A 25,779-nucleotide genomic window follows, 5' to 3' on the forward strand; every position below is an offset into this window, starting at 1 on the left:
GAGAGGTTTTGGTGTGTTTTAATAAAAGGAAATATCTACTGGCTTTGTCGTTTGGATTTATTCAGTATAGATAGTGTGGTCTGTATGCTGCAGATGTCTGCATCGTCTAACGAGCCTTCGACTGTCTCGCCCTCGGTTTGGTCCGGAGCTGCTAAGCAGGCACCAGCTTCCGAGGATACCACTCGCACTTCGGATTTCACTTCAAGGCCTTCGCCCTCTCTTCCGACTAACACACCAACAGCACAGAGGGATACCCTTCAGGCCAGACTTTGACCCACTACCAAGAAAACAACAAACAGTCTCCATTCCAGTACTACTCCCCCTCCTAAAACTAGAATGCTTAAAATGGCGGAGGATCTCATCACTTTCATCTGGGGTAATCAGGCCACTCAGCCAAAAGGAGGAGGGAACCTTCTCCAGACATCCTATTGGATTTAGACTCCAAGGGAGCTGACTCCTCTGTTTTTGAAGAGGAAAGTCCTCTTACTGCCTGTGAAGACTCAGATGCAGAAGAATCTATTCCTTCTGCATCACCTCCGGGGGACTTTTCCTTTCGGAAAACCCTCCACACCCTCAGGGAACACTTCCAGTGGGAATCAGCGGATTTCCCTGTATCTAAGAAAAGACTAAGAGTTTCTGGACCTACCCCAGTGTAGGCCTCTGGCCATCCCACCCATTTTGGAGATGGTAGATGATGTTTATCAAGAATCCATCCTTACCCTTGACACCCTTCCACCTGCCCCCAGAAAACCTGACAGGTACTACAAGGGTACCTGACTCACATAAATTCCTCTACAGAAATCCTATAGCAGATCCAGAGATGATTACTCAGGGACTTAAGGGAGTTGAGGCTGCCTCTGTAATAAATCCTACTCCCTTAGACAAAGAATCCAGGGCTCTAGACTGATGGGGTAAAAAAAGTATATACCTCTGCAGCTTTAACTGTAAGGGCTCTCAACTGTCAGTTCCATATGTTAAAATGTCAGCAGCGCACTTTGGAACTTTTGAAACAGAACATTTCTGCTTTACCAGATTTTGCCAATAATAAAGAGTGAGCAGAATTGTTGCACTCTTCATCTCAGGTGGCAAAGCACTCCTTGCACTGTGGATTTGACGCCCTAGAAGCTTCCAGCAGTGACAGGATCTGTTATGAGAAGACATACATGGTTGAAGGAACAACCTCTCCATGATCATGTCAAAGCTAAAATCATGGATTCACCTTTTGACAAAGACCGCTTGTTCGGACAGAAAGCTGAAGAGGCACTTAAAAAGATGGAAGACAAAGCAAAATCGATGCAGACTGTTAAAGATTTCCTTCAAGCATAACCTCCTAGGCTCAGCAGAAATTTTCCCTCTAAACACTGGTCCTTTCCTGCACCAGACAGGCAGGCACAAGGCAAACCCATAGGGACAGATTCACCAGGGCTCAAACTCAAGGCCAGAAAAAGAACTCAACAGTGGCCCCCCTGTAACACTAGAGCATGGAATTCAAAAACAACCCTGTATGCTAAAAACTCTCCATGACTACCTTTCCCATCTCTGCCTGCCTCCACCACACCAAAAGCTAGGAGGAAGGCTGCCTCTTTGCAGAGAAAATTGGAACTTTATTACAAAAGATCAATGGGTCTTAAAAATCATTGCTCAGGGGTACAATTTCAGTTTCTGAGAACTACCACCTCCAAGAGGGTACCCAGACCTACCTCCAAACCAGTGGGCAGAAGCACTAAAACAAGTGCAGAACCTAACAGCCCTAGGGGCAGTAGAACCTGTACCTCCAGAACAAGTTGCAAAGGGATTCTATTCCAGACTATTCCTTGTATCCAGGAAAGAGGGAACTTGGCATCCGATCCTGGACCTATCCTTTCTCAATACTTTCCTGGTAATCACAAAATTCAAAATGCTTACCTTACAACAGCTTCTACCAATGCTGCCAAACAGCTTGGATGTTCACCTTAGACCTAAAGGATGCTTACCTGCACATCCCAATAAGAGCATCATGCAGAAAATTCCTGCGCTTCAGTGTAGGATCATTGCACTTTCAATTCTCTGCTTTGCCATTTGACTTATCTACTGCTCCCAGGGTATTCACCAAATGTCTAGCTCCTGCCATTGCCTTTTGCAGGCAAAACATTGTACAGATTTACCCTTACCTGGATGACTGTCTCATCCAGGCAGACTACAAGGAACAGCTCCTGCAGCATCTCTCATTTGTAAAAACCCTACTCACCTCTCTGGGGTTCACTGTCAATGTAAGGAAATCAAAACAGACACCTACCAGGAAAATCATATTTCTGGGAGTCTTACTGGGCACACAACAGCAAATGGCCTTTCTGTCCCCAGAAAAACAGTTTACTACCAAAATACTTCACTACTCTGACCTCCCAAACCCAGCTTTCTGCCAGGAAATTCCTGCAAGCTCTAGGGTACATAGCCTCATGCATCCTCCTGGTAGCTCTGGCCAGACTGCACATGAGGAAAATTCGGTGGTACCTAAAGAACCTGTGGTGTCAACACACACAACCTCCGGGCACCTCCCTGCCTGTGATCCCTTGCATAAGATCAGAGTTCCTCTGGTGGGCCTAGGCCTGTGCTCCGAACAAGGGACTTCCATTCACCCTCCCTTCATCAGACCAGACCATAACCACAGATGCTTCGGACGTAGCCTGGGGCGCCCACCTAGAAGGCAGATATGCTCAAAGTCTCTGGGATGCTCAAATACTACCCTTGCACATCAACCAAAAGGAAATGATAGCAGTGCAAAACTCTCTGGCATCCTTCAAAAACCCTACCTCAAACCAGGAGTTCTTCTCATAAAAACAGACATCACGGTCATGTAGTACATCAACAAACAGGGAAGGACTAAATCTTACCCCCTGTGCAGACTGGCCATCAGTCTGTGGCTAGCAGCCTCATCCATAGGACATCTTATAGCCCAATACCTACCGGGCATGAACAACACCCTAGCAGTCCACATTAGCAGACCACTTAAGCAGAAACCTGCTGGACCCACATGAATGACAAATCCACAGAGACATATTTCTGCAAATTACCCACACATGGGGACCCCCCCCCCCCAGGTGGACCTGTTTGCCTTTCATTTAAATCACCAAGTACAGAAATTCTGCACCAGGGACTGCCATCACCTGGCCTGGAAGGTCAATGCCCTGACCTTCTCTTGGAATACCTTCTTCGGGTATGCATTCCCTCCTATTCCTCTCATTCCAAAAGTATTAATCAAGGTCATTCCAAAAGTATTAAGGTAAGGGTGGAAAAACCAGTACTTATTGCCCAGATTGACCCAGACAGCATTGGTACCCAATGCTGCGCAGCCTATCTATCCAGCCCCCCTTGCAGCTACCTCTGATACCTCACCTGCTGTTCCGGGGGGGAGAGATAATGCTGAACCCAGATCTTCAGACACTCAATCTCTCAGCATGGCTTATTCTACCATAACCAACAAGGAATCTATGCTAAGCAAGCAAGTCCTTGACATCATCACAGAAGCCAGAAGGCCCAGCACCAGAAAATCTTAGCTGGAAAATGGAAAAGATTCTGGTTCTGGAGCCAGTCCAAGGGGACAGACATTCATCTGCCCTCCATTCCTCTTATTCTAGATTATATCTGGCTGAGCTTCTTAATAATGGTCTCTCCTTCTCCTCCATAAAGATCCATGCTGCTGCCATCTCAGCACACTTTGGTACAGAATAGCCACTGTTCCCCCACCCTCTTATCAAACAATTCCTTAGAGGAGCCTCTAATATCAGGCCTACCAGAAGACAGTGCATCCCAGCCTGGGATCTGAGCTATGTTTTAAAAAAAGCTTACTGTGCCCCTCTTCGAGCCTGCAGCATCCTCAGAATTAAAGTACCTCTCTTGGAAGACTGCCTTTCTCCTGGCTATCACTTCAGCCAGGAGAGTGTCAGAGCTTCAAGCTTTAATGGCCATTGAGACATTTATCATCTTCCATGCAGACAGGGTCTCCCTGAGAACCAATCCCTCCTTCATGCCAAAGATGGTTTCAGATGTTCCCCTCAACCAGGCCATCTACCTGCCCACCTTCTTCCCTATCCCTCAGAACAAGGGGAAAAGGATACTGCATTCTTTGGATGTGCACAGGCAGTTAAGATTTTCTCTGGATCGTATAAAGACATTCAGGAAAACTGACCAGCTCTTGATCAGCTTTAAAACAGGGACACAGGGGAACCCAGTATCCAAACAGACCATTTCCAAAAGGATAGCAGTCTGCATCCAATTTTGCTACTCCTTGCATGGAAAACCACCCCCTAGGACCATCAAAACCCATTCCACTAGGGCAACCTCTACTTCCACAGCATTCCTTAGAGGGGTACCCACCAAGGACATCCTGGAAGCTGCCACATGGGACTTCAGTCCACACCTTTACCAAGCATTACCATCTGAATCTATTCTCAAAAGCTAGGGCTGGGTTTGCCACTGCAATTCTGCAGGGCATGCTCTCCCAATCTTAAGTTTATATCAACCTTCCACCCTTCTCCTCAGCTTTGGGAATCTTCCCCAGTGATGATGACTGCAGCAGTGAGAAACAAAGAACATAGCCCAGTTGTGTACACTTACCATAAATGTAGATGTTCGAGTGTTCTCACTGCTGCAGTCATGCTTTCCCTCCCTCCTTCCCCCTGATATCTGCTGTTCTTAGAGAGACTCATATTTTTATAGGTTCATAGGTAGATACTAGGCTATCGGCCCAAGGGCCTACGTATGCCTAGCCAGCAAGGTTCCATAGCTTACGCCACCCAAGAAAGTTATTTTCCTGTGCCACTGTCCAGCAGAGACACAGAAGTGATCCCCATGGTGTATTTCCTATTTCCCATCTACTCATCAAGATTTTTCTTGAAGACTGCTAATGAAGAACTTTGCTTGACATATATTGGTAGCTTGTTCCTGAGTATAGGAAGTCTCTGGGACATGAATCTATCCCTCCAGCGTGTCCTGTTTATTGTGGTGACAAGTTTTAGGTCCCTAGAGCATGTAGCTTGGAGGGATTGGGATTTTTTTAGGTGTAGCATGTCCAACAGCTCTGGGTTTGACATAGCTTTATATGTTAGGCAGAGATTGCCTCAGAGGCGATATGCTATGGAGTAAGGCTGGAGTTTTTTGAGGCGGTCAGTGTAGGGCATTTGTTTGAGGCCAGTTATCCTCTTTGTGAGGTACTTCTGTGGCCTTTCCAGCTGCTGCAGATGTCTTGTGAGGTACATTCCAAAAGGGGCGTTCTACTCTATAATAGGTCTAATGAGTGACGAGTAGAGGGGAACAATGACCTCTTTTTTCCTTGGATGGAGAACCCTTTTATGATGAGGTGTGCCACGTAGAAGGACTTCCTGACTACTGTGGCGATGACCGCAGAACTACTAATAACTGTTAAAATTGGACTTCTTTGGTTGGTTAAGGCAAGAACAACTGAGGTAATGGTGTCGCCTGCTCTCCTTTATAGATCGGACAACCTGACGTCACCCAACAAGTGACAGCAGCCGACACACAAAACCTTGACTCTGGTATTCGGACTGACTGAGGGCTACTGCAGCATGGATAATCCAGTGGTGATGACTGCAGCAGTGAGAACACTCGAACATCTACATTTATGGTAAGTGTACACAACTGTACTTTCCTTTACACTTTCACTCCCCAGTAACTTCTCCCAAAGATTTTGCTAAAGATCAAGAGATGCAATAAATGAACTTACTGGTGACTGCCTTTTAGCCAAGGCAGCATTGGTTCTCCCTTCTCTACCACTTAGCCAGGGCTCATCACCCCAAGTTACCTCAGAGTGGACTTTTAAACACAACGCAAGTGCTCATTTCTTTACTCTGACCTCTCATCCTTCAACATGACTCTATGGATGATGGGATTCTGATCCTTTTTAGACAGTAATTTTCTAAGGACTTGCTGCAGCTTCATCGGGAGGTAAGGAAACCTAGTATCAGGAAGTCTTGTATGTCTAAATGGAAGAGGTTTTTGATTTGGTTTTATGCCAAAGAGGAGGACCTGTACAAACTGGAGTTCCCACCATTCTGTCCTATTTGTATGAACTACTAAAATCGATCTTGCATACTCTTCATTCAAGGTGCATCTATTGGCCATTTCTGCAAGCTTATTTCTAGACCCCATTCTTCTTTCGAAGCTAGAGGTAAACAGTATTCTCAGTGGTGTCCTTCACCTAAAACCACCTAGAAAAGATATTCTGTGTTTTTGGAACTTCATTTTTGTCCTTGAAAAAGTCACTCTTCTCTCTTTTGAAACAGCAACTTCGACCTCTATCAAATTCTTTACTTGGAAAACCATACATCTATTACATAGCTAGAAGAGTATTTGAGCTCCAAGCCTTGATGTGGCATCACCTCCCCTATTTATTTTTCATAAGGGCTGTGTGTGTTTGAGGACTAACCCCTCATACCTAAAGTGGTCAGTGAGATATCCATCAACCAGGCCATCAGCCTCCCTACCTTCTTTCTTAATCCTCAGCATAAGGGAGAGAGAATGACATTCCATGGATATTCACAGGCAACTCAGATTTTACTTGGACAAGATGAAATCCATCCTCAAGACTGACCAATTTTTCTTTCCAGGAAGAAAGCTGGTTAACCCAGTTTCTAAACAAGCTGTTGCTAACTGGGTTTCTAAATCCATTTCTTTTTGTTACACTCAACGTGGAAAGTCTTTGCCTTTGTCAGTAAAAGCACATTCTACCAGAGCAGTGGCATCTTCTGAAGCTGTAACTTGGTTCTCTGTACATACCTGTACCAAACATTACAGGGTAAATATTTTCTCTAGATCAAGAGCTTCTTTTATCAGAGTAGTTCTCTCTGGATTGGTTGAGAGCTCTCCCTTGTTGCATCCATTAACCCTTAAAATCACTAAGCTTTGGGAATTGCACACCAGTTTGGAATACTGCCCCAGTGATGATCTAAAGGAGGACATAGAACAGTTGTGTAAGAACTTGACGTAACAGTCAATGTCCTACTGATCACTGTTGCAATATTTCTTTCCACCCTTTTCCCCTTATCTATCTTTCTGTAACTACTTTTTATGGACCAAAGGTGAGCAGTTTTCTTGCTTGTCCCCACTTAGCTGACTTTTATTTCTAATTTTGAAATTTTTTACGCTCATACATTCACTTGTGTGCCCTTACACCCAATGGCTTAGGTCATACATCAGGCTTGTGGATTATGGAAGGTTTTGGCTTTGTTACCCTAGCCAGATCTCCCAAGTTGTTTGTTGAGATAACCCAACAGTTTGGAATACTACAAGTTATCAGTAGGATGTCCGTTGTTATGGTAAGTTCTTACACAGTTGAACTTTTTGTGGACTGTCATGTAACTTTCAGTCAGTTTTTCTGTGAAGTGTAACTTCTTATTTTTGTGGAAAAAATTGTTAAACCTAAGTTTTTCTTTGTTTTTCTAATTAAAATGTGTAAATTACTTTCGTGGGGGGGGGGGGGGGGTTAAGTGTTTGAAGTGCTTTTCACTGTATTTTTTGGCGGAGGAAAAACTGTTTTTTAATATGTACCTGTTTCACTTACTATGTCTTCTCTAGACTTCAGGCTTCATTTTCAGTTTCACCATGGAACAACATACCAGTTCCCCAGTTCTTCTTCTTCTTTCAGCCACAAAAAGAAAAAAAATTCCTAACAGCCTTTGTTCTATCAGCGAGCTGCAAATTTGCCTCCTCCACAGATGGAAAAAACTGTTGTGGCCATTAATGGTTCTTAAGACCATTTATCTTTTAACTTTGCTTCCTCTGATGATGTCCCTTCAGCCACCATGAACCAGGGGTTAGAAATACCTTCTCTGTCTGTTGAAGTGCCCTTGGCAGACAAGGGAGAACCACTCTTGCCAGTCTCAGAGGTAGGTAGCAAGAAATGCCTGTCTGCTTTAGCTGGCCTGGGATGCCTGTCCCTAGGGATGATTTTCCTGACAGGAATCAGTCAGCTTCTAAAGAAATGCCTGTCCAAAAGAAGCAGAAAGTTAACATTTGTCTTCCTTTGTCTGTGATTTATTGTCTTAGCTCAGGGCTTAGATGTTCATCGTGTTACCCTGCTGCAGTCATCACACTTGGGTTATCCTGTCGTCAGGCGGTCCCGCAGTTGGCCGGATTTCCAAAGTCTTGGACCGACGTCGGTTGTTGTCGCCTCATCCCTGACATCAGTGTGCCAGGGGTACATATACTGCAACCGACGCCATTTTCTTTAGTCTTTCTTGTCGCGCGGTGCCCGAAGCAGAAGCAGTTCGCAAGTGCCGGTCGGCCGACTCCTGAGATTATCGAATTCGAATTTCAGACCGAAGTCTTCTATAAAGCTAAGTACCCCGTTGGGGAAACTTTTCTTGCCTCAGACCGATGTCAGAAAAAGTTAACAATTGTATTTCTTGTGGGAAGCAAATACCGCATAAGGATTTTCATTCTTATTGCATACCTTGCCTAGGCCCTGATCACTACATCACTTCTTGTCGTTTTTGTGCTAGGTTTAATAAGCGTACTATTAAAAGGCGTTTTGATTTCGCACGACACTTTTTTGGTAGAAAATTTAACTATAACATGCCGTCTGAGCTACCGACTACCGGCATGCACAAAAAACGCAGGTACAAGGACCGACAGCCAAGGCCTCAGTTGATCCGGTCTCCGGTTATCAGTGAGGCTCTGGCGCAGCCCCTGACTACCGCAGTCCTGGAACCCGAGACCACTACGGATATTTTGACGGAATGTACTAGGCCGATGCAGCATTTTACTTCAGGCCCTTCCGACGATATAACTTCTAAGGACGTCGGTGCTTCGGAAACGCCATCGGTTTCTGAGGGTGTTTTCAGACCGACGACTCTCACAGTCAAAACGTTTTCTAAGTCTAAGACTCCTTCTAAAGCTAAAAAGACTAAACTTCAGTCTCCTGTTCAAGGCCCTATGCCTAAGAAACAGATGCTCAAAATGGCTGAAGATTTGATTTCTCTTATCAGGGGTTCACAGCCTCCTCCTGATAAAAGGCCTAGAAAAGAGGAAGATTCTGCTTCTTCTGAGCAACTGTCTATTTCTTCGGATTCCTCTGAAGACCAAGACTATTCCTACTCTCCTTATGAAGATTCTGATGCTGAGGACTCTATTCCCTCAGCTTCCCCTCCTGAAGACTACTCTTTTGGGGAAACTTTACACACTATGAGGGAACATTTCCAATGGGAAGGTCAGGATTTCTCTGATTCCAAGAAAAGGCTCAGAGAGTTTCTTTTACTCCCCCAACACAGACCTCTAGCCATCCCACCTGTTTTGGACATTGTGGATGATGTCTATTTAGAATCCAGTTTCAACCAAGACTCTCTACCTCCTTCTCTGGCTAAGCCTGACAGATACTACAGAGTACCTGATTCCCACAAATTTCTTTACAAAAGCCCAGTAGCTGACCCAGAGACTATCTCCCAGGGTCCCAAGGGGGCTAAGGCTTCCATGGCTAAAAACCCAGTACCTTCTGAGAGGGACTCTAGAGCACTAGACAGGTGAGGGAAAAAGGTTTACACCTCAGCCACATTAGCTATGAGAGCACTAAGTTGTCAATTTCATATGCTCAAGTATCAGCAGTTTCTAATCTCTCAGTTAAAGCAAAAGATAACCTCCCTTCCCCAACAATCTGAATTGAAAGAAGTACAGGATTTGTTGCACGCCACTGAGCAGGTGGGCAAACATACCTTACAATGTGGGTTTGATTCTTTGGAGGCCTCCTGCAGAGCAGCTGTCACTGGATCAGTTATATGTAGGCATGCCTGGTTAAAGGAACAAAGTCTACCTGATTATGTCAAAGCAAAACTACTGGATGCACCCTTACAGCAGGATGTTCTTTCTGGAGTTAAAGCAGAAGAAGTGCTAAAGAAAATGGAAGATAAGGCAAAATCAATGCACAGTCAAAGATTTCCTACAGGTACAACCCCCTCGCTTCAGCAGAAACTGGCCAACAAAAAATTGGTCCTTTCCAGCCACTGACAGACCTCAGAGGGGTAAATACAGGCGCCCAAGGGGCAGAGGACAACCACAAGCCCAGTATAAACCTCGCCAATGGGGCACTCCAACCCAGAATGGAGGAGAAGACAGGTCTCAACCCACCAGAAGGCAAACTCAATGACTTGCACCTCGACTGGCCAAACAAAGCTCTTTTGTTAGCCCCCTTGGGGGGGAAACTAGCACTTTTGCATACAACTGGCACATGGTCACAAAGGACAAATGGGTCCTAGACATTATTTTACGAGGATACAGATTCCACTTTCACACCTTGCCAATGAAAAGAGGAATGCCAAACCTGCCACTAAATCAAAAGGCAGAGGCTCAAAAACAAATTACAGCTCTCATGGTCATGAGAGCCATTCAACGGGTACCGATTCAAGAGCAAGGCCAAGGATTTTACTCAAGGCTCTTTCTAGTACCCAGAAAGAACAATGCTTGGAGACCAATTCTAGATCTTTCAATTCTAAACACTTACCTACAAGTCCCAAAATTCAAGATGTTAACACTACAGCAGCTACTTCCCATGTTGGGCAAGGAAGCATGGCTGGTAACGTTGGACCTCAAGGAGGCATACCTGCATGTCCCTATCAGACAAAGTTGCAGACGATACCTCCATTTCATTGCAGGTTCAACCCATTACCAGTTCTCTGCACTGCCCTTTGGCTTATCTACTGCGCCCAGAGTTTTCACAAAATGCCTGGCACCAGTAATTGTATACTGCAGACAAAGAGGAATTCAAATATATCCATACCTGGACGACTGCCTCATCCAAGCAGAAAGAAAAGACATTCTCTTACATCATCTGGCTTTTGTGAAGCATCTACTAAATTGTCTGGGGTACACAGTAAACGAAAAGAAGTCAAAACTAGTACCCTCACAAAAAATGACATTCCTGGGTGCCAGCTTGGACACAATAGCCCAGAAGGCTTATCTTACACCAGACAAGCAACTACAACTGACTCAATATTTCAAGACAATGGCAACAAAGACCCAATTAATTGCAAGAAAAATTCTGCAGACTTTGGGCTTCATGGCATCTTGCATTCTGATAATACCATTTGCAAAACTGCATATGAGGAAATTACAGTGGTACCTAAAAAGTGTATGGTCTCAACACAGCCACAGCTTGGACACTGATATCTCTCATTCCCTGCCTTCAACAAGAATTTCTGTGGTGGGCACGTCACCTCAACAAGGGTCAGCCTTTCACCTTGCCCCCAACCAGGCAAACTATCACAACAGACGCATCAGACTATGCCTGGGGGGCACACATGGCAGGGCAATGCATTCAAGGCCTATGAACTGCACATAAATCAAAAAGAGATGCTAGCTGTACAGAAAGCTCTGACAGCCTTCAAGGATCTTCTACATCCAGGGCAACTTGCAATAAAGATGGACAACACCACAGTAATGTGGTACATAAACAAACAAGGGGGCACACATTCCTACCCTCTTTGCAGGCAAGCAATAATCTTATGGAACACAGCTCTGGCCTTACCAAGTCCAGTTACAAGCTCAATTCCTGTCAGGACAGAAAAACACATTGGCAGACAACCTAAGCAGAAACATCAAAGATCCCCACGAGTGGAAGCTAGACCCACAAATATTTACAATGATAACTCAAAAGTGGGGCCTACCAAATATAGACCTGTTTGCCAGTCCTCAAAACTACCAACTGACAAAATTTTGTACAAGGACATTCCACCATCAAGCTTGGAAAGTGGACTCTCTCCTTCAGTTGGAAAAACCTGACAGCATATGCCTTTCCTCCATTACCTCTTCTCACAAAGGTTCTTTTGAAGGTCAAAAAGGAGAAACCTCGACTGATTCTCATAGCCCCAGACTGGCCACGCCAGCATTGGTACCCGCTATTGAAGAATATGGCTCACAGCCCACCATGGAAATTGCCTCAGATACCTCATTTGCTCACGCAGCAAAACAAACAGATTCTACACAGCCAGCTAAAAACCTTAAACCTGGCTGCATGGCGAATCTTTTAAACATCCAACCAGCCCCTCTTTCACAAGCAGTTCTGGATGTTATTCTGGAAGCCAGGAGGCCAAGCACCAGGAAGGCTTACTCGGACAAATGGAAAAGGTTTTCTGCCTGGAACCAAGCTAAAGGCCAAGACACAACTCAGCCTCATATGCCTCACATTCTGCAGTATTTAGCACAGATGTTGCACAAAGGACTTTCCTTCTCCTCAATTAAAACCCATGCTTCAGCTATTTCAGCTCACTACGACACAAATCCACCTTTATTTTCACATCCTCTTCTAAAGCAGTTCCTCAGAGGGGCAAAAAACATTAGACCACCTAGAAGAGCTCCTACACCAACATGGGACCTCAACTTTGTTCTGAAAAAACTAACGATCTGAAGTAGGAGATTCATTTGTCTGCAACCCTGTGGGTTATGGATCCGATATCGGATCCGAACCGGCATGGTTTACCAGCTATGGATCTGAGCTCTCAGCTCCTCCCCTCACCCATAATGCCCTGCTCTCCCTACATGACCTCAGATCTAGTTTGCCGCGCTGGTGACCAGATTAGTGTTCTCGAGCTCTTCAGCTAAGTGGTGTTTTCAAAGTTTTTATAATGTTAAAATTTTAAATTTTTGTGAAAGTTGTGTGAAAGTTTAGGATCCTCTTTTGATAGTTTTACTTAGTGATTTAAATTTATTTTTACTTAATTTCCCTCCCCTCGCTGGTAACGTAGTGTGTGTTTGGGCCTGTTGTGTGTGTTTAGTTACTTTTACTTTGCTCTTTTAGTTTAAGTAACTTTTTAGGTTTTAGGATGTCAGAACAACCTAAAGCTGTTTTCTCTAAGTGCTCCGAGTGTGGCCATAAGCTTTCCCCTGCTGATGGCCACACTCGCGCTGCTCGATGCTGGGGTTGAACACCTCACATCTGGATGTTCCATTTGTGCAGGGTTCAACCCCAGGGCATTGAAGGAGCGGAGGTCTAAGCTTGTCCTGGCGGGACTTTTGCCCCCGGATTCGGCTCTGGCTTCCGCTCCTTAGGGGGAGCCGTTTCGACGGTTACCTCCTCTCCGGCTCCCCCTCCTCCTCCTGGGACTCAACCTCCCTGTAGTGGTTCGGAGGAGAGGGAAGCTAGAAAGAGGGACCGGAGGGAGAAGCACCATAAGCGGCGGGCCGAGACCTCTGTTTCGGCCCCGCCTGCCAAGCGGGCTTCTCCTCCGGCCTCCTTGTCTGCTGGTTCTCCCCCTCCTCGGCTCCGGTCACCCGTGTGCTTTTCACCGGGACCTGAGGAGGAGGAGACCCGATCTCCGTCGAGGCTATCCAGGAGGCACTCAAGGCCTACCTCGGTAGCCTCGTCGAGATCAACCTATAGCCTGTCAGACGCTGATCTGGACTGGATGATGAGAAGGTTCATCCAGGCCCAGATGCAGATGGGAGTGCTCTTGCCTCACCCCCCTCTGAGGGGGAGCTCGACCCCCTTTTTTTAAACCTATTGCTCCTTCTCCGACCCGCTACCCGGGTTCGGAGCAGTTGGAGCCGAGCAGCTTCGGAGCCGGGGGTGGGTCGGCGCCGGTAGTACTTGGTACTTCGGATCCGACCCTGCCCTCGAGTGCTTCGGATCCGACCTCTCGGAGCCTGGATCCGAGCTTTGGATCCGGGGGGATCAGTGCTCCTTCGGCGCCATCGGTGTCAGAGCGCACTGTCCCTTCGGATCCGAGTGCTTCGGCGTCGGCTCCGATCCACTCCTCGGATCCGAGGGGGAGCCGATTGTCGGATCCATTGGTCGAGGTCGGCTCCCCTTCGGCGTTTGATGTAGTGGAGAGGGCCCTGTTGAGGGTCTCCGGACCCCCGGCACTTGCTTCGGCTCCGTCCCGCGCTCCATCTGTACTGGGTCAGGCTTCCACCATCCGGCCCTTGGGACAGCCCGCTCCTTTGCCCCAAGCTGTTCCCTTGGAACAGGTCGCTGTTTGCGAGGAGTCCTCTGACAGCCCCCCGGAGGATGTTCCCTGCAAACATACATGCAAAAGGAGGCACATTGACTCCCCCGAGTCTCTCACAGAAGACACGGACTTGGAGGAAGGGGAAGGCCCCCCAAGATCACCCCCTGAGGATGTCTCATTTGGAGACATCATGGAAATGCTCCGCATAAGGGGGGGGGTGGTCTGCCCCCAAGTCTTCCTCGGACGAGTCCGTCTTCTTGGAGGCATTTGAAGCGGGCCCGTCTACCTCTTGGGTGTCCCCTCCTGCCGACCCCCTGGTGGACCTCATTACCACCAGGGCATGGAAGGAACCGGACACCGTGGAGCCAATCCCAAAAAGGCCCAACCGTATTCTCAGTCCCCCGGCTGACCGTGCCCATTGGAGTAAGGGGCCTCCGGTAGATGCCATGTTGACGGCGGCTGCCACCAAGAGGGAACTTGCTCAGGAGAGTCCCTCAGTCCATCCCCCGAGCAAGGATTCTCGGATGATGGACCGCTTGGGGAAGCGGATGTTTAGTTCAGCGACCTTCTCAGTGAGGGCGCTGAACTACCTGGCACATGTGATTAGGATGCAGCGCGATCTTATAAAAGAATATGCTGCATCCCCCCCAGAGTCCATGTCGGAGGAGGACAAAGTGCTGCACTCCACCCGTATGGCCACTCTCAGGTCCGTCACTAATACCTCTATGCGGCTACTGTCCCATGCTACGGAAGGTGCCGCTAGAGCCGCAGTGGCAGGCCTAGTTACCAGACGTCAGGCCTGGCTCCGTCATTGCGATTTCACGGAGCCCTTCAAGGCGTCATTTGCGAACGCCCCTTTCGATGGTTCTGCCCTCTTTGGGAAAACTGTTCGTGACACCTTGACCCAGAGCGAAAAGGACGGGAAGACGCTGTCTGCCATCGGAATCCGCTTCTCTGTACCCCAGAGGCCCTATTCTAGGAACCAAAAGGGTCAGAAGAAGATGTGGTTCCGGAAGTCACAGCAATCCCAGCCTGCTCCGGACAATCAGTCCTTCCGTGGCAGAGGAGGACAGGGAGGACGCCGCCCTAGGGGCAGTGGGGCTCCCAGGAACTTCGGGTCCAGAGAACCCTTCTCTGAACAGCCCGCGCAGCAGCCCTGAAGGGTTGCCCAGCTGCTCCACTCTGGATGCAGTCGGGGGACGTTTTTCGGAGCACCTAGCGGCATGGGAGTCCATAACATCAGACCGCTGGGTCCTCCAGATCATATCCAGAGGATACCGTATCCCTTTCCGTCACATGCCAAAATTGAAGTCCCTCCCCGACGTTCCACCCGGTCAGTGGGAGGCCGCTTTGGCAGAAATTGGCCATCTGCTAAAGAAAAGAGCCATCCAGCCTGTCCCCCCAGACCAGATCGGATCAGGGTTCTACTCCAGGTTCTTTTTAGTGCCAAAAAAGACGGGGGATCTAAGACCAATTTTAGACCTTTCTCTCTTGAACCTGGCAGTTCCCAAGGAGAAATTCCGAATAGTTACATTGCAGTCTATTCTCCCCCTGCTGGGAGAAAACCACTGGATGTGCTCCATAGACCTCAAGGATACGTACTACCATATACTAATGGACAGGCGCTCCAGGAGGTTTCTCCGCTTCCGGCTGGGAGCCAGTCACTACCAATTCCGGGTCCTTCCCTTTGGTCTCACCACAGCCCCCAGGGTGTTCACCAAAGTATTAGCAGTGGTAGCGGCCCACCTGAGGCTTCAGGGGGTGCAGGTCTTTCCCTACCTGGATGACTGGCTTCTCACCGCCCCAACAAGGCATCTACTTCTCTTGGCGCGAGACTCCTTTCTCCATCTTGCTCCTCGTCTGGGCATCACGATAAACACAAAAAAATCCAACCTAGCACCCACACAGTTCATAGATTTTATAGGTGCCAGGTTAGACACGAGGAGATTGAGAGCCTTCCTCACTGCGGACAGAGTCCAAAACCTGCAGCTCCAGGTGCGGGCCATTCTCCACTCAAGCTCAGTTCCGGCGGAGTTGGTCCTGAGGGCCCTAGGGTCCATGGCGGCAGCGATAGCGCTTCTTCCTCTCGCCAGGTTCAATATGCGCATACTTCAATGGACACTCCTAGTTCAGTGGTCATATCTTGCTCTTCCTATGCATCATCCCATTGCGATCAGCAAGGCTTGCAAGCGGTCCCTCCTGTGGTGGCTACACTCTCCAGATCTCCACGGAGGCCGCCCCTTTTGTGCCTCTCCCCACGGTGACCACTGACGCCTCCCGCCTCGGGTGGGGGGGGCATTTTGCAGGCCGGACGGTCCAAGGCACGTGGGATGATTCAGAGACCTCACTGCATATCAATGTTCTAGAGATGAGAGCAGTGCTCCTAGCGTTGCTAGCACTTCAGGCCTTTCTTCCCTTGGGAACAATTGCGATTCAATCGGACAACATGTCTGTTGTCTGGTATATCAACAAACAAGGAGGAACCAGGTCTTACCCTCTTTGTCGAGAAGCCATGAGAGTGTGGGAATGGGCAATCTCCACCAACCGCTTTCTCATAGCAACGCATATTCCGGGTCGGTCCAACATCCTGTCGGACAAACTCAGTCGCACCATTCTCACCCCTTACGAGTGGTCTCTCAATACTCAGGTAGCGGAATGCATCTTCGCACGGTGGGGAACTCCTTGTTGCGATCTTTTTGCGTCTCCCTCAAACACCAAGTGCGACAGTTTTTTCGCTCTAATACCTCCTCCTAGAGGTGCCCCAAGAGACGCTCTGGTGCATGCTTGGCCACCCGGTCTTATTTATGCTTATCCCCCCTTGCCTCTGATGCTCCAAGTTCTTCAGAAAGCCTCTCGGTTGGGGTGCAGAATGATTCTCATTGCTCCATTTTGGCCTCGACAGATCTGGTTCCCTTTCCTAAGGTCTCACTCAGTGAATCCTCCTTGGATTCTAGATCCCATTCCGGATCTGATATCTCATCCATCCCGCTTATCTCCCCCGAATCTGGACAACCTGAAGCCGACCGCTTGGCTGCTCCAGTTCCACTCCTGATCAGGACTCCCGGTATTTCGTCCCCTGTTAAGGCCATCCTGGTGGCAGCTCATAAGCCATCCACTAGGAAAGTCTACCGCAGTAAATGAAAACGGTTCTCCTTGTGGGCGGAGCGGCAATGCCTAAACCCCTTCACAGTTCCTCTCCCTTTGGTGCTTGACTTCTTAACCACTCTTTTTAATGATGGTGCCAGCAGTTCCACGGTCAAAGTACAACTTGCGGCAATTTCTCATTATCATATTGGTCATGACTCCAGTCCTCTGATGTCTGCCAAATTGTGTAAGATTTTCCTAAAAGGTACTTTCCTTCTCAGGCCCCCTGTAAAGCAAGCGGTTCCTCCTTGGGACCTTTCTTTAGTCCTCCAGGCCTTGACCACCCCCCCTTCGAACCGGCGGCTACGGTAGATCTGAAATTCTTATCTTTCAAGACCGCCTTTTTAGTAGCCATTACTTCGGCCAAGAGAGTCTCAGAACTTCAAGCATTATCAGCTAAACCTCCTTACTTGGTCTTTCATCCTGATCGTGTTTACCTCAGGACCAACCCGTCCTTTCTGCCTAAGGTAGCTTCTGAAGCAAACATTAATCAATCCATTAAACCTCCCTGTTTTCTTTCCTAAATATCAAAACAAGGGTGAATACAAGCTTCATTCCTTAGATGTTCACAGGCAACTTAGATTTTATCTAAACAGGACGGCTGGTCATAGGCAATCCGACCAGTTGTTCATTTCCTTTGCTAAATTTAATTTGGGCAAGCCAATTTCTAAAGTCTCATTATCTCGCTGGATTTCACAATGTATCTTATTGGCTTATCAAGCTTCTGGAAGGCCCGCACCGGAGGGTGTACATGCCCATTCAACCCGGTCAGTCTCTACCTCGGCCGCCTTTAAGGCTAGGATTCCTCTAGATGATATTTGTGCAGCAGCCACTTGGGCTTCATCTCATACCTTTATTTCCCACTACAAGTTGGATCTTACATCTAGGTGTAGAGCATCCTTTGGCTCAGGTGCTCCGGAATATCCTTCCATGATGGCCGCCCAAGATTCAGGTAGCTGGGGACTCTGTCCCACAGGTTGCAGACAAATAAATCTCCTACTTCAGATTTAGAAGTTATGTACTCACCATAACGTTCCATCTGAGTAGGTGTATTCATTTGTCTGCAACCATCCCGCCCTCCTATCCCCCTGGCCTTTTCAGTTTCCTGCATATGATGTGTTACCCTTTCAGGGTGTTCATGCTGTTGGCAAACTCGATCTGAGGTCATGTAGGGAGAGCAGGGCATTATGGGTGAGGGGAGGAGCTGAGAGCTCGGATCCATAGCTGGTAAACCATGCCGGTTCGGATCCGATATCGGATCCATAACCCACAGGTTGCAGACAAATGAATACACCTACTCAGGTGGAACGTTATGGTGAGTACATAACTTCTAATTACCTCCCTTTGAACCAGCTTTCTCTACAGACCTTCAGTTCCTGTCTTGGAAGACTGCCCTGCTCCTGGCAATAACTTCTGCTAGGAGAGTCTCAGAATTACAGGCACTAATGGCAGTGGAACTTTTCCTCATTTTTCATCAAGACAGAGTTTCTCTACGAACTAATTCTTCCTTCATGCCTAAGGTGGTTTCCAGTGTAGCTTTAAATCAAACCATCCATCTACCCACTTTCTTTCCCAATCCACAGAACAAAGGTGAGAGACTCTTGCATTCCTTGGACATTCACAGGCTTTCAGAAAAACTGACCAGCTCTTTGTATCCTATGCTACAGCTTCTCAAGGGAGGGCTATATCCAAACAAACCATTTCTAAATGGATAGGCCATTGCATATGGTTCTGTTATACCCATCATGGAAAACCAGTTCCTACTACCATTAGATCCCACTCTACCAGGGCAACAGCTACCTCTACAGCCTTTCTCAGAGGGGTCCCTACCAAGGAAATTTTAGAAGCTGCAACTTGGAGTTCAGTACACACCTTCACCAAACACTATCACCTACCTCTTTATTCTAAGTCCAGGGCAGGCTTCGCCACTGCAGTTCTGCAGGGCCTCATTGCCTCCACTAACCCTCTATGATACCTCCACCCTGCCATAGCTTTGGGACTCAACCCAAGTGTGCTGACTGCAGCAAGGTAACACGATGAACATAGTACAGTTTTGTACCTGTAGATGCTGCAGTCCAGGTTACCCTCCCTCCAACCCCTCTGATCTTTTGGCTAAATCTCTGATATGCCTTACTGATGTATTTGCTTATAGCTGAAAGGATTTTGTGTTTGTACAGTGTTCACACCATTTGGTACTAATTTTGATCACCTTTTTTGGGGGCACCTGACATCTGGGGCAAGAAAAACTGAAGAAAATGGCGTCGGTTGCAGTATATGTACCCCTGGCGCAGTGATGTCAGGGATGAGGCGACAACAACCGACGTCGCACCAAGACTTTGGAAATCCGGCCGACTGCGGGGACCGCCTGACGACAGGATAACCCAAGTGTGATGACTGCAGCAGGGTGAACACTCGAACATCTACATTTATGGTAGGTACAAAACTGTACTTTTAGGCTCTTGATCCTTTTGTACATTTTTGAAGACTTGCAGTACAGTGGATATAAAAAGTTTACACATCCCTGTTAAAATGCCAGGTTTTTGTGATACAAAAAAATGAGACCACAATAAATCATTTCAAAACTTTCCCCACCTTTAATGTGACCTATAACCTGTACAATTCATTTGAAAAATCTGTTGGGGGAAAAATATAAAAAATAAAAAAACGTACAATATGCTGGTTGCATAAGTGTGCATACCCTTAAACTAATACTTTGTTGAAGCACTTTTTGATTTAATTACACCATTCAGTCTTCTTTGGTACGCGTCTGCCATCAATTAAAGAGACTCTGATTAATCCCAAATAAAGTTCAGCTGTCCTTGTAGGATTTTCCTGACATTTACTCAGTTGTGTGCTACAGCAAAAGCCATGGTTTGCAGAGAGCTTACCAAGCATCAAAGGGATCTCATTGTTGAAAGGTATCAGTCAGGAGAAGGGTACAAAAAAATTTCGACAGCATTGGATGTACCATGGAACACAATGAAGAAAGTCATCAAAAAGTAGAGAAAATATAGGACAACAGTGACATTGCAAAGAACTGGATGTCCCTCCAAAACTGATGAAAAGACGAGATGAAAACTGGTCAGGGAGGCTGCCAAGAGACCTACAACACTGAAGGAGCTGCAGGAATTTCTGGCAAGGTACTACATGTGACAACAATCTGGCAAGTACTGGTTGTGTACTACATGTGACAAAAATCTGCCATATGTCTCGACTATGGTGTAGAGTTGCAAGACGGAAGCCTTTTCTTACACAGAAAGACATCCAGGCCCAGCTAAAATTTGCAAAACAATACATCAAGTCTCCCAAAGCATGTGGGAAAATGTGTTGTGGTCTAATGAGACCAAGGTTGAACTATTTAAACACAATTCCAAAAGGTACGTTTGGTGCAAAAACACTTCACCTCACCAAAAGAACACCATCTCCACGGTGAAGCATGGTGGTGGCAGTATCATACTCTGGGGTTGCTTTCTTCAGCTGGAACTGGGGCTTTAGTCAAGGTGGAGGGAATTGTGAACAATTCCAAATACCAGTCACTTTTGGCCCAAAACCTTCAAACGTCTGCTAAAAAGCTGAAGAGGAATGTCACCTTTCAACATGACAATGACCCCAAGCATACATCCAGATCAACAAAAGAATGGCTTCACCAGAAGAAAATTAACATTTTGGAATGACTCAGCCCAGAGCCCAGATCTAAATCCAATAGAAAATCTGTGGGGTGACCTTAAGAGGGCTGTGCACAAAAGATGCCCTCGCAATCTGACAGACTTGGAGTGCTTTTGCATGGAAGAGTGGGCAAATATTGCAAAGTCAAGATGTGCCATGCTTGTAGACTCCTACCCAAGAAGCCTGAATGCTGTAATTAAATCAAAAGGTGCTTCAACAAAGTATTAGTTTAAGGGTGTGCACACTTGTGCAAGCAGCGTATTGTACTTTTTAATTTTTTTATATTTTTTCCCTTAATAGATTTGTTTGTTTTTCATTTGAATTGTACAGGTTATAGGACACATTAAAGGTGGGGAAAGTTTTTTTAAATGATTTATTGTGGTCTCATTTTTTTATATCTCAAAAACTGGCATTTTAACAAAGGTGTGTAATCTTTTTATATCCGCTGTATATTGAACCAAAAAATGATTTGGTGGGGACATCTGTTTCCAGTCTTTGGTGTGACTGAGTCTGATTTTCAGGAGCATGTTTCTTTTCCTAGTCCATTAGAAGAATTTTTCTTTTTCTGAAACCATATCCAATTCTTTCAGTGGGATTATAGTTATGTTCCACTGACCTTCAAAAAATTATTATAGCTCAAATTTCTTGAACCCACTGCTGTTCTTCCTGTATTGGAGGGTGTATGTTACACCCTGTAATTTCCTGACAGCTAGCCTGCTTGCTTCTAGGAAAGCAGATAGATTGTATAACGTTCATCAGTTGTACACATTTTTTCTTTTCCAATCCAGATCTTACCCTTTAATGATTTCTTTGGTAAATCCTGCTGCTAAATGTCTGGTAAATGCTAGTCCCATCCTCTAATGAGGATGGAAAAGCCTTTGATAGGTTTGGGGAAAAGTATATACTTCTGCTACACTTACTTTTAGAATTCTTAATTGTCAGACTCATATGTTAAAGTTTATGCTTGCATCATTTGAGAATATAAGGAATATTATAGGCACCTTTCCCTTTTTATGAGGAAAATGTTCTACGAATACTCTTGCTTCTTTGTTTCGGGTGACTATAAACACTGTTTGAATGATGCCTCTTCAGAGCAATTCCTACTAGAAGTGTTATAGAAGTTTGTATGATTACAGTGTCAAAATTTATCAGGGTGAGAGTTTTGATTTACTTTTTTTTTTTAACCAGTCATTGACCTCTTTCAGGGCTCTAGCCTCCCCCTCTCAGTTGGCATGAAAGCTTTGAAGGGCTTGTCACCCAAACCATTGATTGTCTTCAGCTGTGCTTGAGCTACCAATGGCTTGGGCAGATGGAAACTACCCTTAAGCTCTTGAAGCTGACCAGCTGTTTTAATCTATGCAGGCTATAACCTATACAGCTAAAGCTACTGCAGCAGTGATCATTTGAATCTCTACTATTATGGTAGGTTTACTTACATAGCTGTACTTTTGCATTTATTTAATTGTGTATTTTGTTGCCTTTTAACCATTGAAGAGTATTTGAAATGTACCTCATTTATTTGTTTATGTAGTACAGTATAAATTTAATTTGTCTGTGCTGCTGCTGCAGTATAGTCACAGTTGTCGACTACATAGCCCTGTAATAATAAACTGTAGTTTTTTTGTGCATAAAACTACCTTTTAATGACTCTTTTGCTCAGATATTTCTTACTTTATCCTTTAGAATCTCACTGAGCTATTACAACTGCCAGGTCTAGAAGACGACAAGAACTTTCAGAAAGAGATTGCTTTAAAGACCTTAGTCTACAAAGCTTACAGGTAAGTCTTGAACTTGTTTTACTAATCTCCCTTACTGGTTTCATTGCTTTAATATTCATAATGAATGAATGAAAAATGGCTGCAGGTTGGTATCCACCATCTGGCTTGACATCCTGAGGTTTGGTTCTCCCCAGTGTGGAGGTACTGTCCTCCCAGCACAGAGGATATCAGTAGGATGCTCTGTAGAAAAAGAGAACAAGCTGTGCAACCTTTATTTCTTTAGGAAGACCTAGATTAGTGGGTAGTTTGCCAACTGGCTCATCCAGGCAACTACAATAGAGACAGAAGTTGCCCCCGCAGGATTTGCATGACTGATGCATGTACTGCCTGGGGTGGTTCATGTTGATCACAATTGCTAGACCTGTGCCTTTTTTGGCTCAAGGACTTTTGCTGATAGGCATGACAGGCTTAGCTTTCTTGCTTCTACTGCTTCAGTGTCTCCTTCCACCGTTTCTTCTTTTGCTGGGAAGAACTTGGAGAAGGCTAAGAAAGACAGAGATAAAGATAGAAATTGGAGAGCTGCACAGAAAGAAAAGGATAAAGACCAAGGAAAATTCTCAAGAAAAATTTCATGTGAGTGCTTGGCATCAGATGAGCCAGTGTAGGTCCCCAGGCCCTCTTTCTTTAGCTACCACCTTGAGTCCAGCATAAGCACTATCCCAGTCCTGATACCTTGCTTCTTTGATGCAAATATCAGAGCCACATAGGTCCTGGCTTTTGTGGAAGTTCAAAGTCCCTTCCTGGCTGTTTCACTGGAGTTGTCTTAGTACTGTTCACCAGTCCTAGCTATCATCCTGAATCCAGTGTTCTCACTAGAGCAGTCACCCCTTCAGGTCCATCTTCCTTTGATTAGAATCTAGGAGTTGGACATACCCTTGAACTGCTTTTAGCAGCATCCTCTAGGTTTGCAAGGTCCTCTTGGAGCATTAGGGAGAAGATTTGGACAAGATGATGTGGACCGCCTTGAAAGTGCGGATGTAGTGGAGGAGGAGGGAATGATCCTCATGTCAGTGGGTTGTCCGTGCTGACCCCACTGATATCTTTCTGGTTTCCCTTTCATTGGTCCACCTTTCAGATCCAATGGATGTTCTTCATTGTTATAGTTGCAATACTGATTCTTGCATCTTCCTGCTTTGCAGAAGTCAGTGACTGGCCTGATTTCCAAAGTTTTTGCATCGTCCCTAGCTGACAGACATCCAAAGACTGATGTATGGATGTCAGGGTGTATGAAGTGATTCTGTCAGCGCCATCTTCAGACAATGTCCTTCTATTCTCATGTTGTAGCATTCATAATTATTGGGTTAGCCTCCGCCTATTGACCAGAACTTCTGGCCAGTATAGAAAAGCTTTAGTCACTGCAAGGTACGTGGGCCATCTGACATTGGCCGAAGGGTATGTGGGCCATAAAAGTGACGTCTGCATGTGCCTTCCTTAGAACTTCTCTGCCACCGATCGAATGTCAGCTCATCCTGCCTTTTCTGCGAGTTAAGATAAGTACCCCGTTTGGGCCTTTTTTCTTGTTCTTGATATGGTCATTGCATGCCTGCCCAGGTTCATGTCATCCAGGAAAGGAAAGTGTAGGTGCGGACATCAGATCCCCATAAGGATGCCCACGAATTGTGCTTGTTCTGCCTAGGGCCCAACCAATAAAGCCTGCGCAATTTGTCGGGCTTTTGTTCCAAAGACCCTTCGCAGCCATCTGCATGTGCTTAATATCTATTTAAAAAATGAAAGACTTAAGCGTTTAGCTTTTGCTATGGAAGGGCCATCCTGTCAGATTGTGAGCCTACTGCTGCACCTCATTTACCTGACATTCCCCTTGTGGCCAACGTATGCCTGGAGGAACATATGGAATCAGCAGACACTGGTATAGCAGGTACCGATGTTCATCGTGCATACAGCTGCAGTCATAACAGATCGGTTCTCCTGCCATCAGGCGGGTCCTCGGTCGGCCGAATTCCAAAGTCTAGGTCCGGCGTCGGTTGCCGTCGCTTTCTTTCCTGACGTCAGTGCGACAGGGGTATATAAGACACAGCCGACGCCATTTTCTTCAGTCTTTTTTGCCGCACGGTGCCCGAAGCAGAAGCAGTTCGCAAGTGCCGGTCAGCCAGCTCCTGAAATTACGAAAATTTGGAAACCGAAGTCTTCTTTAAAGCGAAGTACCCCGTTGGGGAAACTTTTCTTGCCTCAGACTGATGTCAGACAAAGTTAACAATTGTATTTCTTGTGGGAAGCAAATACCGCATAAGGATTTCCATTCCCTCTGTATACCTTGTTTAGGCCCAGACCATGACGTCTCGGGCTGTCGCTTTTGTGCTACTTTCAATAAACGCACTATTAAGCGTCGGGCGGAGTTCGCCCAGCACTTTTTTGGTAAAGCTTTTGATTATAAAATGTCGTCGGAGACTCCGACTACAGTTTTGTCCAAAAAACGCAAGGACAAAGACCGACACACGAGGTCCGCGGTCCCCACCGACACCACGCCAAAACCCGGCTACACATGGTCCGGTTCTCAGCGAGGCACCTACGCAGCCCCTGACTACCGACAACACTTCTCTGGCGGTGTCTTCTGTAACCGAGACCGCAGGTTCCTCGGCCCATACCCTGACTACAGCTACCGAAGCCACTGTGAGTGTTGAGCCTCTTAATGTGGACAGGTCCACTTCCACCCATGGTGTCTTCAGACCCTCATCTTCCTTTTCCATAAAGGCCTTTACTAAGTCCAAATCAGCCATGCATCCCAAGAGGCCTGTTGTACAGGGCCCATCTCCAGGTCCCATGCCTAAAAAGCAGATGCTCAAAATGGCTGAGGATTTAATTACTCTTATAAGGGGTTCCCAACCTCCTCCGGACAAGAGACCCAGAGTGGAGGAAGATTCTCCCTCTTCTGACCAGGGCTCCATTATTTCAGAACATTCTGATGAAGAGGAACACTCGTACTCCCCTTTTGAAGATTCTGATGCAGAGCAGTCCATTCTTTCTGTATCTCCCCCAGAGGATTTTTCTTTCGCGGAAACCTTGCATACCTTGAGGGAACACTTCCATTGGGAAGGCCAAGATTTTTCAGATTCCAAGAAAAGACTTAGGGAATTTCTTTTGCTACCTCAGCACAGACCTCTGGCGATACCTCCCGTCTTGGACATACTTGATGATGTTTACTCGGAGGCTTGCCTTAATCCGGATTACCTGCCTCCTGCCCCAGTCAAGCCTGATAGGTACTACAGAGTTCCTAACTCACACCAATTTCTTTACAAAAGCCATAA

General features: G+C 46.4%; 1 protein-coding gene across 1 annotated transcript in view; it reads left to right on the top strand.

Annotated features, from left to right (window-relative positions):
- Positions 1–25,779, top strand: part of SRP68 (signal recognition particle 68) — a gene marked incomplete in the record, with an annotated part of 1,223,106 nt that overhangs the window by 575,888 nt on the left and 621,439 nt on the right. Inside the window, 1 exon segment of the mRNA XM_044090499.1 lies at positions 22,422–22,516. Within this exon segment, the coding sequence (XP_043946434.1) occupies positions 22,422–22,516 (95 nt within the window).

The sequence above is a fragment of the Protopterus annectens genome, chromosome 12.part0, assembly GCF_019279795.1.
Source record: "Protopterus annectens isolate FY-2018-M chromosome 12.part0, PAN1.0, whole genome shotgun sequence".
NCBI classification, from domain to species: Eukaryota; Metazoa; Chordata; order Ceratodontiformes; family Protopteridae; genus Protopterus; species Protopterus annectens.